At 46.3% G+C, this 17,642-nt stretch overlaps 1 protein-coding gene across 3 annotated transcripts in view; it reads left to right on the top strand.

Moving 5' to 3' along the window:
- Positions 1–252: 252 nt before the first annotated feature.
- Positions 253–17,642, top strand: part of FGF13 (fibroblast growth factor 13) — a 233,385-nt gene continuing 215,995 nt past the window's right edge. For 2 of the 3 annotated variants that reach the window (XM_077922730.1, XM_028714688.2), the window contains exon 1: positions 628–876. In XM_077922730.1, coding sequence (XP_077778856.1) covers positions 828–876 — 49 coding nt within the window. In that variant the 5' untranslated portion in view covers positions 628–827. Of the gene's footprint in view, positions 877–17,642 lie in introns of all 3 variants that reach the window. The other variant, XM_077922731.1, reaches the window with a different exon arrangement.

Genomic DNA, 17,642 nt, shown 5'->3' on the forward strand with positions numbered 1-17,642 from the left:
CCACGCCCCTCTCTGCAGTGTAATGACCCCCCCCCTCGTTTCTTCCAACACCTCCCTAGACTTTTACAAGAATCGTGTGTGTAGGAGCGGGGGGAGGCAGGGAGACTGCACGCTCCCTCCCCCAAGCGGCAACCCCACCGCCCTTTGCTTGAGTGGGGAGGACAAGAGAGGTGTGTGTAATTCTCTGCCTGCCAGTAGCATCTGGGGGGTGGGGGTGGGCTAGAGCTATTAGGAGTGGTGGTCCCCTCCTCCTCCTCCTCTCCTGCTGCCTGGGAAAGGTGGAAGGAGGAGAGGGAATCTCTGGCGGGGGAGAGAGAGGCAGCAAACTGCTTTTGTCTCTTGCAAACCTCCCAGCCAAGGCGAGGGAGAATCCTGCGGATGTCCAGGGGACCCCCCTCGCTTTCACTGCCCCCCTTTCTCCTGTACTAGGCAGGAGGGGGGAGAGAGACAGCACCAGCCAGCAGGTTGAATACAGTCTTTGGCAGTGGTGGTGGGCTTTAAGAACCCTCCTGCACCAGGAAAAAGCACGAGGAGCCATCAAGATTTCCTCCTGATTCTTCCTTTCTTCCCCTCTTCCCCTTCTCTTCTTCCCCCCGTCCCTTCCTTTTTTATTTATTATTTTTTAAGAAAAATACATTTTGCTTTTAGGATTTCCCTCCTCTCTCCAACCCCCTCTTCGTTTACCCACAAAAGAAAGGTGGGGGGGAAAGAAGGCGCTCTCATCGCTCCGTCCACATATCTCCATCCACTGCCTGCATTTCCTGGAAGTCCAGTCGGATTGTCCACACGAGGTCTCTTGGGGGGATTTTACAACCAAACTGGGATCTATGAGCGGGAAGGTGATCAAGTCAAAGGAAGAGAAAGATGCATCTAAAGGTAAGGGGCCCGGCCAGGTGTGTGCGTGTGTGCGTGTGTGTCTCTCTCTGTGTGTTTTGCCGACCCCTTCTCCTCCTCTTCCTCCTGCATTCTCCACAGCCCCCCACCCCGCGCAACACTCCTTTGTCTATACACCCCCCTCCTCTCCAGAATTTCCTTTGTCTCTCTTTCTGCCTTTCCCTTTCCGTACTGAGCTCTGGGAAGAAAGAACGGGAGGGGGAGAATAAATGGGGACAACGGAAGCCTCTTTCTTATCTCCCCCAGTTCACCTGCTTTAAGGCATTATTTTATGTTATTTGGCCTGGGTGGGTGGGGGCTGGCTTCCCAAGGTGTTTGGGTTTGACAGGTCCTCTTCTACCTCCCTCTTTCCAGCATTGTGAAGGGCGGGAAAATCACATTTGGGGGTGGAGGTAGACCTTTTCTAATGCTGCAGTGTCTTCCTTGGCGCTGACAGTTGGGGTGCCTTCCTTTGTGTGCGAGCGCCGCGGGGAGAGGCAGCATGTGCCTCGCCGGCTCCCGTGTTCTGCAACAGATCTGGAGGTACCAGGAAGTGTAGGAATATCAACCCCGCATAGTACATCCTCCTTTATTTCTTTATAATTATCATCTTGGTGGTAGCAATTGGGGCTGGGGCTGTAGCCTGATATATGTGGGGCGTGTGGTGTGTGTGTGTGTGTTTGCGCGTATGCGCGCAAGGGAAACGTGCCATTCCCCCCTCCTCCAGGGGTGGGTAGTAGCTGCGAACATAGCCGGCGATGCTCACTCATGCGGTGCTTGGCAAAAGTCAGAAGTCTTCACACGCGTCTCTCTCGCCCTGTTACTTCGCCCCTGCCAAATAACCCTGCAACATTCCCAGGGGTCTTCAGAGGTGCCACAGATGGAGGAGAGACATGGGGTACCACCACCCCTCGTGTCCTTTCTGGCACCGCCGCCCCCTCCCCCCGGCAACTCTATGCAAAAGAGGCCGTTTAACTACCTGGTGTTGGAGCCCATCTACTAGCGCATCCGTCCGTGTGGGTTATTCCAGCACACATTGGAGAGGAAACAATAGGATATTATGGTCATAGCCCCTTTCAGGCCAGGTGGCCTGGGCGTTTAGATACAGCTCTTGCAAAGAAGCGGGGGACAGGGGTGGAAGGCTGGTGGTGCGGCGTGGTGGTGGTGGTGGTGGGGGGGGCTTCTTGCAAATTGTCCACCGAAGGTTGCATGTGTCCGAAAGAGGACATGTGGTGCTTTGCATCTTATCTTCCCTCTCTCAGCCACTCCCCAAACCCACACTGACTTTCAAGCTTTTCCCTATGCAAGGGACTGGATTGCTTTTCTTCTTCTTTTGAATGCATAACAATTGCCATGGAGACAAAATAGAGTTGGGGCGGGGGGCGGGGACAGGAATGGAGATGAGGACTGTAAGAGGTTAGCGCCAGCGGATTACTTTCATAGACAGCCCCACTAGCACGGAAGGTAGACCAAAGCTCTTCGTGGGCTGGGCCTGGGAGAGAGCAGGGGAAATCGGAACGAGGAGTGTGTGCGCGCGCGTATTACCTCTCTGTGTATGTGTGTGTTGTGGGGAAGAGTAGCGAGCGATGCTTCCCAAACAATCCGTTCCACGCGCACGAGGTTGGTGCAAAGGTGTCCATTGCCATCTCACTTGCTATATTTAACCTTACTAAATTTAACATGCACACACACACACACACGTTTGGTGCACCAGCCTCTAATCCCTCCTATTATACAGCGCGCGCTCACAGGCACGCGCGAGCTCACGGAGCTTTTAAAATTTTGGTTCTTGAAATGAAACATCTCCAGGCTGGGGTTTTTTATTATGATTTTATCCGGGTGTGCTACTGATTCTGCAGCAGTTTGTACGTGCATGACCCTGCCTGCACCCGAGTGACCAGGAGCCAGTGGTTCAGACGCACATACCTCGAAAAATAAACAAATTAGGGCCTAATGAAAATCGTTCGCGTCTCAGGCTACACAGCATGGTTATGCCAAAAACCCTTTGTGGGTTGGTGGTGGCTAAACTGTTGTATTCCTACTACTAGCCTCTGCCTGGACTCAAGATCTGCTTCCATTCCCCACTCCTCATTTAGTGTAAGTGGTTTGCGGATAAACAGATTGGTGTTGAGCATTATAGGCGACATCTATTCTGGGGGAGGAGGGGCATTATAAAGTTACCGTTTGACCAGGTGTCGTTTTTCAGTGAAGATGAATACAGAGATGAGTGTGCGTGTTAAATCAACATACAACCTTATTGTTACAATGAGTGGAGACTCTAGTCCTACGTTCCCGAAACAGCTTGAACAAGTTGTCTTGCGGGACGAGGGTGTTGATTTTAGATGCATCCTCCCTTTGTAACCTTTCTAGTTCCAACTGTACAATTTGACCCCCCCCCCCCGTTAATTCAGTATCAATGCATGCCGTACTTTTGATATCTGTTTCTAGCTCCTTTTGCTCTGGAGAGCCGAGTATGTAAAAAAACAAAACAAAAATCTTGTGCATGGTGGGGCTGATTTATCTAACTGTCCGCGTGATGTTTTCTGGCCAGCCTTTTCCACCCCCAATTTGTCTGGTATTCTTTTTATCTTCTTCCTTGTATCAGTTGTTAGAATGATTCTTCCCGGAGTTTTCACGGGTGAAACAATGCCCTTCTAGGTTCCTCCTGCCCACTGCTCGTCATACACAGAGTAAAGTCATTGAAATCTATGGACGTGATTAACTCCGTTAATTTTAATTTGTCTGCTCTGAGTAGAACTCCGCTGAAGTCAGCCCTGTGTTGACCAGACATTTCAGACCTGATTTGCTATTATTATTATTATTATTATTATTATTATTATTATTATTATTATTATTATTATTATTATTTCTTGCTGTTTAACATTCATTGCACGGACCCAGTCATGGCTGTTTTTGGAATTCTGTATTAAAATAGCGTGAGAAGCAATGCATGTAGTTGGGGACTTGCTAGGGGGCTGGGTTGTTGATCATTCCTTCTTGCCTTTTTCAAGAATTTTGGTTCCACTGTAGTCCCAGATAAACTCTCCCTCCCCTGTACATTATTTCCTGTGCTGGGCAGACCGGTTTGCTGCATGACATAATCACCATTATGAACGTTATTCAGTGTCCTTAAATATACATTTCTTAACATCTCAGCACATGCTCCTTAATAAACCCAGTCCTGTGGTCCTTAAAGCGTGGACTGCAACATGCTGTGCACCTAATGCACCTAATCATTCCGAAGGGTTGGCTGCACATAGTATGACAATTTCCAGACAGACTCCATCAAAACAAAGTCAAATAGTATGAAAAGTTAGTAGGAATGCTTCAGCAGATACAACAGTGCATCACTTCTCCAGACGTCACCACCATCTGCTGGACGTCTGGCAGCTGCATGTCTGAAAATGATTTTGCACAGAGAAGTGTTGCATTTTAAGCGATGTGAGGTTATACCTGTGGTGTTATATATTTACAGTGGCCCATTCACACATTCGGCCAGTCATAGCTTGATGTCAGTGGTGGGTGGAGCTTTACTGGGCTCGACTTACAAGTGCCTTCCTTAAGATGAACTAACTCAGGACAGGCATATTCTGAGCTCCGAATCTCATCTCTCTGCCTCTCCTGACAGGTTCATAGGAAATGGCAATGACATCTTGAGGCATTACTTTGGAAGAGTTAGTGTGGTGTGGTGTGGTGTGATTGGAGTGCCAGGCCAGGACGTGGGAGACCAGGGTTCGAATCCATACTTGGCTATGAAGCTCACTGGGTGGGTTTAGGCCAGTCACTGTCTCTCAGCCTGACAGGGGTGTTGTGAGGAGAAGGAGAGGAGGAGTACCATGTGTGCCCCTTGAGCTGCTTGGAGGGAAAAGTGGGATATAAATGCAATAATAAATAGATAACAAACAAGCAAGCAAAGCTGCTCTCCATATAGGCATGACCATGATGGATGGGGGGCCTCCTTAGCCCAACCCTTCATGCCTCCCCCAATTTGTTTGCCCCAAACTTAGCTTTCCTTATTGACTAGCAGTGAGTAGAGTGGTGGCCGAGGTTTCCATTACCACAACAGCATTCCCTAGACCCATGGGAAATGAAATTAGGGTCCCAGGAGCCCTAGGAAACTGTGTTTCCTAGGGGACCTGGCCCTTGTAATGCTACCGTGACCTAATGAAGACCCCAGAAGCAGCTCTTCTCCTCACTGCCACCTCATCCTGGTATGTTTCAGTGGGAAAGGTAATGGTAGTGCCCAGGGCAAAAGCAATTAATGAGTTAAGGATCATAGTTCTGTAGGAGAGAGCCTGCTTGGCATGCAGAATGTCCCGGGATCAGTTCCTCACCATCTCCAGGCAGGGCTGAAACTTTGGAGTGTCATTGTCACTCAGTGTGTTGACAATGCTGAGCTAGTTGGACCAGCCATCTGATTTGGCATCATGTTTTTATTCATTTAGTTCACAACATTTCTATACTGCTCAGTTGCAATAATACTTTGAAGCAGTATAAGGCTTGTTACTAGCTGAACCCAAACTTTGGAGATTCGTAAGATCTATTCAGTCATCCTCTCCACTGCTCCATCCCCATGTTAGTATGACATAAGAAGGAGAGTAGGAGATGAACCGATTGGCCTCATCCCCTCCCTGTAGTTCCTGCAGCCCCCACCCACATCTGGAGGCTGAACATCTGCTGCAGTAAGCCTCATATTCTATTTATTCACTGAAAGCATTTTAAAAATGTATTCAATCTGAAACAGGAATGATGAACATCTGTGGACATCTGAATGTTGATGGGACTCCAACTTCCATCAACCTCAGGCAGCATGGCCAATGTTCAGGGTGATGGCATGGAGTCCAACCACATCTGGAGGGCCAGAGGTTAGGCATCCCTGATCTACAATGGATAACAGGCTGGCATGCAGGAGACACAAAAGAAACTCATCTTTCCCAACTTATTCCCAGCTACTATTCCCAGAGTGGTTTAACAACCAGTCTCTCTTCACAGGGGATTGTAGCTCTCTGAGGGGAATGAGGGTCTCTTAACAATCCTCAGTGCTCTTACAACTCCCAAACTACTTTGGGGGAACCCATGATTGTTTGAAGTGGTACCATAGTGCTTTAAAAGTATAGTGTGAATGTGGCCTCAGTCTCTCATTTTCCGAATCCTTGGTTCAGTTCTTCATATTTCCACAGCAAAACCCCTCATGAAAATTCACCAACATTTTCATGTGGATTTATCCTAATATGAACAATTTTTAAAATGTAGCTTAGATTGTTGTTGTTGTTGTTTAGTCGTTTAGTCGTGTCTGACTCTTCGTGACCCCATGGACCAGAGCACGCCAGACACTTCTGTCCTCCACTGCCTCCCACAGTTTGATCAAACTCATGCTGGTAGCTTCAAGAACATCATCCAACCATCTCATCCTCTGTCGTCCCCTTCTCCTTGTGCCCTCCATCTTTCCCAACATTAGGGTCTTTTCCAGGGAGTCTTCTCTTCTCATGAGGTGGCCAAAGTATTGGAGCCTCAGCTTCAGGATCTGTCCTTCCAGTGAGCACTCAGGGCTGATTTCCTTCAGAATGGAGAGGTTTGATCTTCTTGCAGTCCATGGGACTCTCAAGAGTCTCCTCCAGCACCATAATTCAAAAGCATCAATTCTTTGGAGATCAGCCTTCTTTATGGTCCAGCTCTCACTTCCATACATCACTACTGGGAAAACCATAGCTTTTACTATACGGACCTTTGTTGGCAAGGTGATGTCTCTACTTTTTAAGATGCTGTCTAGGTTTGTCATTGCTTTTCTCCCAAGAAGCAGGCGTCTTTTAATTTCGTGACTGCTGTCACCATCTGCAGTGATCATGCAGCCCAAGAAAGTAAAATCTCTTACTGCCTCCATTTCTTCCCCTTCTATTTGCCAGGAGGTGATGGGACCAGTGGCCATGATCTTAGTTTTTTTGATGTTGAGCTTCAGACCATATTTTGCGCTCTCCTCTTTCACCCTCAATAAAAGGTTCTTTAATTCCTCCTCACTTTCTGCCATCAATGTTGTGTCACCTGCATATCTGAGGTTGTTGATATTTCTTCCGGCAATCTTAATTCCAGCTTCGGATTCATCCAGCCCAGCCTTTCGCATGATGAATTCTGCATATAAGTTAAATAAGCAGGGAGACAAAATACAGCCTTGTCGTACTCCTTTCCCAATTTTGAACCAATCAGTTGTTCCATATCCAGTTCTAACTGTAGCTTCTTGTCCCACATAGAGATTTCTCAGGAGACAGATGAGGTGATCAGGCACTCCCATTTCTTTAAGAACTTGCCATAGTTTGCTGTGGTCGACACAGTCAAAGGCTTTTGCATAGTCAATGAAGCAGAAGTAGATGTCTTTCTGGAACTCTCTAGCTTTCTCCATAATCCAGCGCATGTTTGCAATTTGGTCTCTGGTTCCTCTGCCGCTTCTAAATCCAGCTTGCACTTCTGGGAGTTCTCGGTCCACATACTGCTTGAGCCTTCCTTGTAGAATTTTAAGCATAACCTTGCTAGCGTGTGAAATGAGTGAAATTGTGCGGTAGTTGGAGCATTCTTTGGCACTGCCCTTCTTTGGGATTGGGATGTAGACTGATCTTCTCCAATCCTCTGGCCACTGCTGAGTTTTCCAAACTTGCTGGCATATTGAGTGTAGCACCTTAACAGCATCATCTTTTAAAATTTTAAATAGTTCAGCTGGAATACCATCACTTCCACTGGCCTTGTTATTTGCAGTGCTTTCTAAGGCCCATTTGACTTCACTCTCCAGGATGTCTGGCTCAAGGTCAGCAACCACACTACCTGGGGTGTACGAGACATCCATATCTTTCTGGTGTAATTCCTCTGTGTATTCTTGCCACCTCTTCTTGATGTCTTCTGCTTCTGTTAGGTCCTTACCACTTTTGTCCTTTATTATGGTAATCTTTGTACGAAATGTTCCTTTCATATTACCGATTTTCTTGAACAGATCTCTGGTTCTTCCCATTCTGTTGTTTTCCTCTATTTCTTTGCATTGCTCATTTAAGAAGGCCTTCTTGTCTCTCCTAGCTATTCTTTGGAAATCTGCATTCAATTTCCTGTATCTTTCACTATCTCCCTCGCATTTTGCTTGCCTTCTCTCCCCTGCTATTTCTAAGGCCTCGTTGGACAGCCACTTTGCTTTCTTGCATTTCTTTTTCATTGGGATGGTTTTAGTTGCTGCCTCCTGTATAATGTTGCAAGCCTCCACCCATAGTTCTTCAGGCACTCTGTCCAGCAAATCTAAATCCTTAAACCTGTTCCTCACTTCCACCGTGTATTCATAAGGGATTTGGTTTAGATTGTATCTTACCGGCCCAGTGGTTTTTCCTACTTTATTCAGTTTAAGCTTGAATTTTGCTAAAAGAAGCTGATGATCTGAGCCACAGTCGGCTCCAGGTCTTGCTTTTGCTGACTGTATAGAGCTTCTCCATCTTTGGCTGCAGAGAATATAATCAATCTGATTTCGATGCTGCCCATCTGGTGATGTCCATGTGTAGAGTCGTCTCTTGTGTTATTGGAAAAGCGTGTTTGTGATGACCAGCTTTTTCTCTTGACTCTATTAGCCTTTGCCCTGCTTCATTTTGATCTCCAAGGCCAAACTTGCCAGTTGTTCCTTTTATCTCTTGATTCCCTACTTTAGCATTCCAATCCCCTATAATGAGAAGAACATCCTTCTTTGGTGTCACTTCTATAAGGTCTTGTAAGACTTCATAGAATTGGTCAATTTCAGTTTCTTCAGCACCAGTAGTTGGTGCATAAACTTGGATTACTGTGATGTTAAAAGGACTGCCTTGGATTCGTATCGAGATCATTCTATCATTTTTGAGATTGCATCCCAGTACAGCTTTTGCCACTCTTTTGTTGACTATGAGGGCCACTCCATTTCTTTTACGGGTTTCTTGCCCAAAGTAGTAGATATGATAGTCATCCGAACTGAATTCACCCATTCCCGTCCATTTTAGTTCACTGAGGCCCAGGATGTCAACATTTATTCTTGCCATCTCATTTTTGACCACATCCAACTTACCCAGGTTCATGGTTCTTACATTCCAGGTTCCTATGCAATATTTTTCTTTACAGCATTGGACTTTCCTTTCGCTTCCATGCATATCTGCAACTGAGCGTCCTTTCGGCTTTGGCCCAGCCGCTTCATCAGCTCTGGATCTACTTGTACTTGCCCTCCGCTCTTCCCCAGTAGCATGTTGGAACCTTCCGACCTGAGGGGCTCATCTTCCAGCGTCATAACTTTTATAAGCCTGTTGTCTTTGTCCATGGAGTTTTCTTGGCAGGGAAACTGGAGTGGCTTGCCGGTTCCTCCTCCAGGTGGATCACGTTTGGTCAAAACTCCCCACTATGACCTGTTTATCTTGGGTGCCCTGCTCGGCATAGTTCATAGCTTCTCTGAATTATTCAAGCCCCTTCGCCACGGCAAGGCAGTGATCCATGAAGGGGGTAGCTTAGATTAATATGCACATTTTTTGCAGACAATTGTCCCTAATATAATGCATTTTTTATGTTTTCACCAATGTATATGCACTCTTTCCCATGGAATGCACATTTTTGTTCTTGTTGGTTGTTCAGAGAAGTGTGAATTTAGAGGGATAATTGGGTTTCAGTTTGCTGATTTGTTCAGGTAGTTTCTCACTGAAGTGCAAATCCCCATTGCTTATTTCAGAGTCCTGTGCTTCTGAACTTATGAGTAAGCCTCTATTGAACTCATTGGGACTTACTTCTAAAGATTCCTAGAATCATCAAATTGTAGAGTTGGAAGGGACCTGGAGGGTCATCTTGTCCAACCCTCTGCAATGCAGGAATCCCAGCTGAAGCATCCATGACAGGTGGCCATGCAATCTCTGCTTTAAAAGCTCTAAGGAAGGAGAGTCCACCACCTTCAGAGGGAGTCTGTTTCACTGTTGAACAACTCTTACTGTCAGAAAGTTCTTCCAGATGTTTGTTGGAATCTTTTTTCTTGAATCCATTGGTACACATCCTACCTTCCAGAGTAGGAGAAAACATGAATTCTCATGTAACAGAGGCACACTGTTAATGCCTCCATCATCACTTTACCTGCCTCTGGAAATAGCTGAGACTCACTCTTGCAGTATCATGCAAGTATCTTGCAGTATCATACCAACATATGGCTCTCAACCACTAGCAACATTTTAAAAAAATTATCCCACATTTTCTCCACAAAACTCAAGGTGATGTACATGATTCTCTCGCTTCTCATTTAAACCCCACAATTGCCCTGTGAAGTGGGTTCGGCTGAGAAGCAGTGATTGGTCCAAAGTCACCCAGTGAGCTTCATGGGCGAGAGGGGATTGAGTATTAGAGATAGTGGCAAAATGGAGACCACTGAATGTCCCCTTGCTCATTCAGATCCCTGTTCGGCAAGAAGCAATATGAGAAGGAAAATCCTCCCAAGACATCATGCTTTGAAAGGATTTCGAAAGTGGCAAACAATTGCTTCCTCATTTCTCCAGTGCTAACATTATTCTTTGCTTCTCCCTAGGGGCGTTTGAGTTCTGAGATTCTCATTCTGGCCATGTGAAGCAGTCTGCCCTTGTGCCCATTTTGAACCATGTGGTATAAATTCAGTTGGCTTCGCCCTACAGCTGGGCATGCTGTGTGGCACTAGCATTAAACTCTTATTTCAAAAATCATGAACAACACTCCCAAACTGGGATGCATTAAGCAGAGCAGCTCGTTCCTCAAAACCTGTGGGGATTTGGGTTCAGGTTTCTTGGGTATACTGCACATCATGACAAACTGCAATTGAAACTGAGGGAACTTCCAAAAGCATTTTTTGGATGTGCCATGGAATGAGGACAGCCCGCTTTTTTGAAGAAAAAATTTCCAATACCCTTGTACAAATGCCCATTCTAAATTTGCTCTTTGGCACCCAGCCTTTTGAGTTCTAATGAAGAAAAGTACTATGTCCCTCCCTGTCTTCTCCCCATGTCTTCTCCATGAGGGATTGCTCACTCAGTAGAGTATGAGACTATTGATCTCAGGGTTGTGGGTGCGAGCCTTACATTGAGCAAAAAAATTCTGCATTGCAGGGGGTTGGACTAGATGACCCTCGTGGTCCCTTCCAACTCTACAGTTCTATGATTCTATGAACCTTGCCCCACCCTCCCAGAATAGGGGAGATAGCCATATGATTTGTTGGGTTTTAACGGGAACCCAACTTGCCCTTCCCAGACCAAAAGAAGAAGTGAAAAGCAGCTCTCTTTTGAAATTCACACCTCTAATTTTTGCATGGCAGTTCTCCAGCCGAAGAATGCACATCAAAATGCAGAGGTCACAGTAGTGTTCATTGGATCTGTTTGTACCCTAAATAGGCAAAGCGGGACCCTCCTGGTGGCTCAGCAATAAAACTGCTAGTACATTTGCCAAGCTAAGCAGGGACAAGTATGGTTTCAAAGTGGACGGTGGAACCATGTGTTGAGATTCCTGCATTGCAGGGGGTTGGACTTAATGGCCGCGGGGTCTCTTCCAACACTACAGTTCTATCATTTGAGGGTAGTTTTTCATGGTACTAAGTTCTGCTTCAGCTGAAAGTTCTGCTTCAACTGAAAGCTTTTCAAAGTTACACAGACCGTTTAGGATATCTTAATGTCTGCTGGTTGCACTGCTAGACCTGACATAATCAGCATTTGTACAACCTTATTATACAGCCTCATTTGGTAAAGCAAAGAGACAGAAGTTAATTTTTTTGTCTAGCCTGTATGGCTAAGGGGATCCAACAGCATATTAGCTTCAGTACAGAGAGCTCCAGGAAGACGTGGCAGATATTTTAAAGAGCATTGCAACTGAGGCTGTGTTCTTTGAACTTCAAACATCACAGGCAGGCTTAGAGCAAGGAGATAAACCCACATTATCAATTTATGGGATGAACATACCCTTCAAAGGGGCAGGCAGCCTCGCAACCATTTCAATCAGGTTCTCTCCTCTGCCTCAACCCCCGCCCCCCGCCAACAATATTTTCATGGCAATGGACAGGTGTTATTTATTTATTTGTGTATGTATTTATTTGAGCAAGTTCTATTTTGCTTTGTGTCAAAAGACCTTGGGGCGGACAAGGTTTAAAATGTAAAAATCAAAGCAGAAAATCAAGCAAGGTGTCAATCATTCTGAATATTTTGACACCATAGGTCAAAGATTGTGTTACCCATAAGCCTGACAGAGGAGGAATAACTTCAGCTGGCCCCTCAAAATAGCTAGTGTTGGTGCCAGCTGAACTTTGGGGTATAGGGCAGACTGTTTCAAATCTGAGAAGGCCCTGCCTGTAAGTCCTGTAAGTCTTGCAAGTTCTAAAGCTATGTGTGCCTTGCACAAAGTTAGCTCTACTAACAGAGTCTCCTTAGCTAACTATGGAGCGCAGGAAGGGCTGTATGGGGTGCCATGTTGTTTGGGTAGATGGATCCTAAGCCATGGGGGGCTTTATCAATCAAAACTAAAGATTTGGAATTGGGACCGTTGACAATATGGCAAATGGTGAAATACCACAATTCTATGATCCTGCGCCATCAGGTCCATGAAGACATGCTAACTGTATTTTGCAGCAGCTGCAGCCTTCAGGCCATATTCAAGGGCAGCTCCATATAGAGTGAATTACAGTAGTCTAAACAGGAAGTTTAGCTATGGCTAGGCTAGCCTTGCCCCAGCCGGACCAGCTGGAGCTAGGAACAGGAACTCTGTGCCACTGAGGAACTTAGGCCTCCAGCAACAAATTAGAATCTCATGCCCTCCAACATTTCTCCAATGATAATAGGAACATCCCATTCCGTAATGATAAATTTACTATTTATACCCCACACATCTTACTGGGTTGCCGCAGCCACTTCTCCAGAAGAGGGCACCTTCATAATTTCCACCCCTGGGGGTTGGCCATCCATGATGCCCCCATTTTGTCAGGCTTCAACAAGACCAGTTTAAGAAAGGCAGCATGAGCCATTGCTGAAGACCATTGTGAACAGAAGTACATATTACGTAGCAAATGCAGGTGCACCCAATTGTGTCCTAAGAAAAGGAAGGTATTATGACCTGGTGTAAATTCTGCAAACCGGGCAAGGTTGCTTTGTGTATTTTGTGAAAGCATGGTGACTGGCAAGGCTAGTATGGAGGCAGGAGAGAATGTGTGGGTGGGCTTACAGCGAGTGCTTGTTTTTGGCCATCTTTAACCCATATTTTTTTGCACCTGGGCTTTGACTTGAAAACCAATTCTGGCTTGGGGAGAGATGGACTTGGTAGGATGATGAAAGGGGAGAACTGGCAGGTGTGGATAGAGTTAAGAAGTACTTCTCCCTCTTTTGCAATGCTAGAACTGAGATCAGTCCAATGAAACTGAGTGTTGGATGATTCAGGACAGAGGAAAGAAAGTACTTCACAAAGCAGCATAGTTAAACTACCTCCCGTAAGACGTAGTGAAGTCCACCAACTTGGATGGCTTTAAAGGAAGTTTAGATAAATTCATGGATTTCTAAGGCTCTCAGTGGCTACCATGCATGATAAGCTGTATCATGCCTACATCCAAATTCAACACCCTGTTCTACTGTGACCACCCAAATGCCTTTGGGAAGCAGGAGCTGAACACAGCAGCGCTTTCCCCATCTGCAATTCCCAGCAGCTGTTACTTCTCTGGGGTCAAGAAGAAATCACAGTCCAAATGTTTTGTGCATATAAACTCTTCAGATCTGGTTTTCATCTCCTCCCTTCTTCACATTTTATTTCATTTCATTTGTTCCTGGCCTTTCCTTACAAATCTATAAGGCAGGCATCCACAGTAAAACCCACAATGAAAACTGTGACATAGCAAGCACTATAAAAAACCATAACGTGGGGGAGAATCAAACAGGAATATATAAAAATAGCAGCCAGAAAATGTATCATTGAAAGATACAGGTTGAAGCACAGAGTAGCAGAGAAAGCCAAGCAGCTTTGCAGGCCATGCACTTGTTTTTGAAGGTAAGGTTTTCTTGCCTGCTGGTGGAAGGCCATCAGCGAAGCAGCCCCTTTGGTATTTAACAGAACACAGCCCCTAAGAGGGCCCTGTCTCAAGTTTCTGACAAATGCACATCAGATGCTGTGACAAGAGAGAGCCAGCAGTAAATCATACCAAGCGAGTGGAATTAACTCTTTATTAGCAAAAGGATTTGCAAAGGCACTCCTTTGCAGATCATGCCTAATAAGCACAGCAGCTCATCCCTGGTAGGTCTTGCACCATGGATCAGTTGCCCATAGTTGCCTAAGTCTCTTCTTCTCCAGGTATTTCCCCAAGCAACCTGAGACTGCACCTGCATGAAACTAACCACTCCTCTGCCCACTTCATACCTCTTCTGGTCCTAGCAGACCAGTGGGGAGGGGAGCTTGCATCAGGAGGGGGAGACAACCTGGCTTCTTCAATGACCTGACTCATCCCTGCCTCTTGGCCTCCTTTCTCCCACTTTCCAGCTTTGGATTCTGCCCCTGATTCTGAACAGGGGTGTCTTACCCATAGAGGCTAGTGGCACCACGTTCTGGAGGGCATCAGGGAAGAGGTGGAGGCTGGACACGGCGCCTCCTGGCATCAGCTTTCTGCTCTCTCCCGCCTCCACCATGCCACGCCAAAGCAGTGTGGAGCCTCCGTCTGCCATGGCCACCACGGCACAAAGCGGCCAGCTGAGCTGGGAGGGGCCACGTCCAGCCTCTGCCTCTTCCCCACCAGAGAAGCCACCCTTCAGCCACTGCCCGCTTCCTCCAGCCCCGCTGGCAGCGCAGTCCTCCCTAAAAAACTCTGGAAAACCGGAGGGGGGGCCTCCGTAGGGAGCTTTGCACCACGGTGCAGGATGTGCTAAAGATGGCCTTGATTCTGAACTTCCCTCTGCCACAGACTCTGCTTGTTCACTAAACCGCGTTATCTCTTCAGCTTCTGACACTTCTGCTTCCCAGTCTTCTCCCTCTGACCACTTACCATTGTCCCACCACCAATCCCCAGGATCTAAGCCTTTTCCCCTTGGGGGTTCCCCAGCTAGTTTCTCCCACCATTCCTCTGCATCCAGCCAGTCCATGACATGCTGACAGATGAGAAGAAGCATCATTCTGGGAAATCTCAGCACCCAGGAACTGAAGTGCGAGGAAAAGCATCCAGAAGTTTAGGAAGGAGGATTTCTGATGCTCCAGATGTTTTGCTTTACTGCAAGCACAGGCACTAGTGGAGGAATAGGGGTGCGGGGGGAGTACACAGCCCCTGGTGGCATGATCCTGGTAGGGTGCCATCGCGGTTGCTTCCCCGTGCTGGGCGCCATGCCCCGCAGGTGGCACGCCACACCCCCGGGACGCATGCTAGCCATGCCCCCGCCTGCTCTCCATGCCTCCCCCACCAGAGCTTGAAGCTTTGCCACTGAGCACAGGGGAAATCTTCAAGCCCAGGAACCATGTGCCCTTTGAAGGAATCTTCTGGGGACCACAAGCCAGTGGTGGACAAAGCCGGAGGCAAAAGTGGATGGAGTGACAAATGTGATGGAGACTAGTTGCTACACCTAGTTTTCACACAGCCTTCTCTCTCCTCGACACATGCCAGCAGTTTGAAGACACATCTCACTCAGACGAGGCACACAAGGCGAGCGCAAAGCATGGCGCAATGCGGGGCATGGCCCAGTGAGATGTAGCTGTGGAAGAGATGTAGTTGTGTGGGGAGAGACTGGCAGCCAATGCGTAACTAGGGTTGCCAGACCCCCTGGCTGACCTGAAGTCTCCAGGTTTGCCTGCCTGCTCCCCTCAGGTTACAGGCAGAAGGCTTGAACCTCCAGGTGGGTGAGAGTGCCTTCTCTACCCAGCCTCCCTGAGCAGGTTAGAAGGAATGGTCTCTCACTTCAGCTGGACACCCACTTTAGCTAGGGTTTCTATCTTAACTTCCAATCAATTTACATTTTTGCTCATTTGCCAGTCTTTGGGGCTTTTATTTGAATGACATGTTCTCAGAAACTGTGACTGATGCTTAATGTGCCATGCTTAATGATGTCACTGGGGCCACTCCTTGTGATACCACTGTAGGCTACCCCTAGGTCTCAGGTTTGGACCCTAAAATCTCAGGGTCCAGGATGCTCCTGACCTGGGAATCGTATGTGCAAATACTGTAACACTTCCAAGTGTCCCTATTTTCCAAGGATGTCCCTGATTTAGAGAAGCCATCCCGGTTTCTGATTTGATCCCAGAATGTCCCACTTTTCCTTAAGATTTGCCTAGTTTCATTGGAGAAATGTTGGAGGTGCCTGAAGGCAATCCTGTAAAGGGAAGGGTTTTTTTAAAAAAACATTTAGCATTTTATAATGTTTTTATATATCTTGGAAGTTGCCTAGAGTGGCTTGGGCAACCCAGTAAGATGTGTGGGGTATAAACAGTAAAAGTATCATTATGGAATGGGATGTCCCTATTTTCATCAGAGAAATATGGGTATGGTATAGCAATTTACAGGAATATGGCAGGTTCCAATTTGTCTCCCACAATGCACCTGCTAACAGGACAAATTCTCTCCCGACTCTTCCCTCCCAATGCCAATCTTATTAGTACAATAAAAAGCTTAACATTTGTTCTAGGAAGTACTACAGTATTAGTAGAACCATAACATGCAATTTGTCTTTCAGATTCGTGTTTCATATCTCTAGCCAAAAAAGCAACACCTTTATACTAAACAAGAAATTCTGCATCAATCTTTTCCAAACAATGCTGTGCTGTCAGCTCCGAACATCCTGTTCTGTGAAGACTGCTTGTTTTAAATGTCCAAGCCAGGTGTTTGTGGTGTTTTAAATAGGCTGTTCATCATTAGAACTAGAAACATTTAATTCACTGCTGCAATTAATTGTAGAGACAATATTCCACAGAGGTCCAGTTGAAAATTCCCTTAGACTCTAATGGTATCATACAATTCATGTTTACTCAGAGGCAAGCCCCATTGAATCCAGTGGGGCTTTCTCCCAGGTAAGCATGCATAAAATTGCAGCCTCAGGGATCCAGAACATATAAGATGCTGATGGAAAATTAAAAATTAGCTGTGTGTATAAAACAATCTGTCCTTTCATGAAGAAATCGTATTACTTGTTTCCAAAATTTCATTATGAAGGGACAAGACAAGAATATATTATTGAAAGAAGCAGAGAATTAGAAATTGGCTTCCTCAGCAGTTGTGCTTTGCCAAATTGTATACAGTGGTACCTTGGTTTACAAACTTAATCCATTCCGGAAGTCTGTTCTTAAACCGAAACCGTTCTTAAACCGAGACACGTTTTCCCTAATGAGGCTTCTCGCCGCTGGTGCCCTTCCACCATTTGGATTCTGTTCTTAGACCGAGGTAAAGTTTGCAAACCAGGACACTACTTCCGGTTTTGTGGAGTTCGTAAACAAAATCGTTCGTAACCAGGGCTGTTCTTAAACCGAGGTACCGCTGTATTTGTTTTTGTTTATATAGCACTAGCAAGGTTTCCTCCAGAAGTTGTTGGAGTACAACTCCCATCACCCCAGATCATTGGCCATGCTGGCTGGGGCTGATGGGAGATGTAGTCTAATAACATCTGGAGGACATCACATTGCCTACACCTGATATAGTCAGCCTGTTGGAACTGAATTTTATAAAAATGTTTTGCTCAAATTAGCATGAATCCAAGCCATTAGTTTCCATATCCACTGCTATTCCTGCCAGAAGAACATTGATTCCCAGATCACAGTTCTCTTCACCCGATGAGTTTATCTACATTCAAAAG

This window comes from Podarcis muralis, chromosome Z (assembly GCF_964188315.1).
Source record: "Podarcis muralis chromosome Z, rPodMur119.hap1.1, whole genome shotgun sequence".
NCBI lineage: Eukaryota > Metazoa > Chordata > Lepidosauria > Squamata > Lacertidae > Podarcis > Podarcis muralis.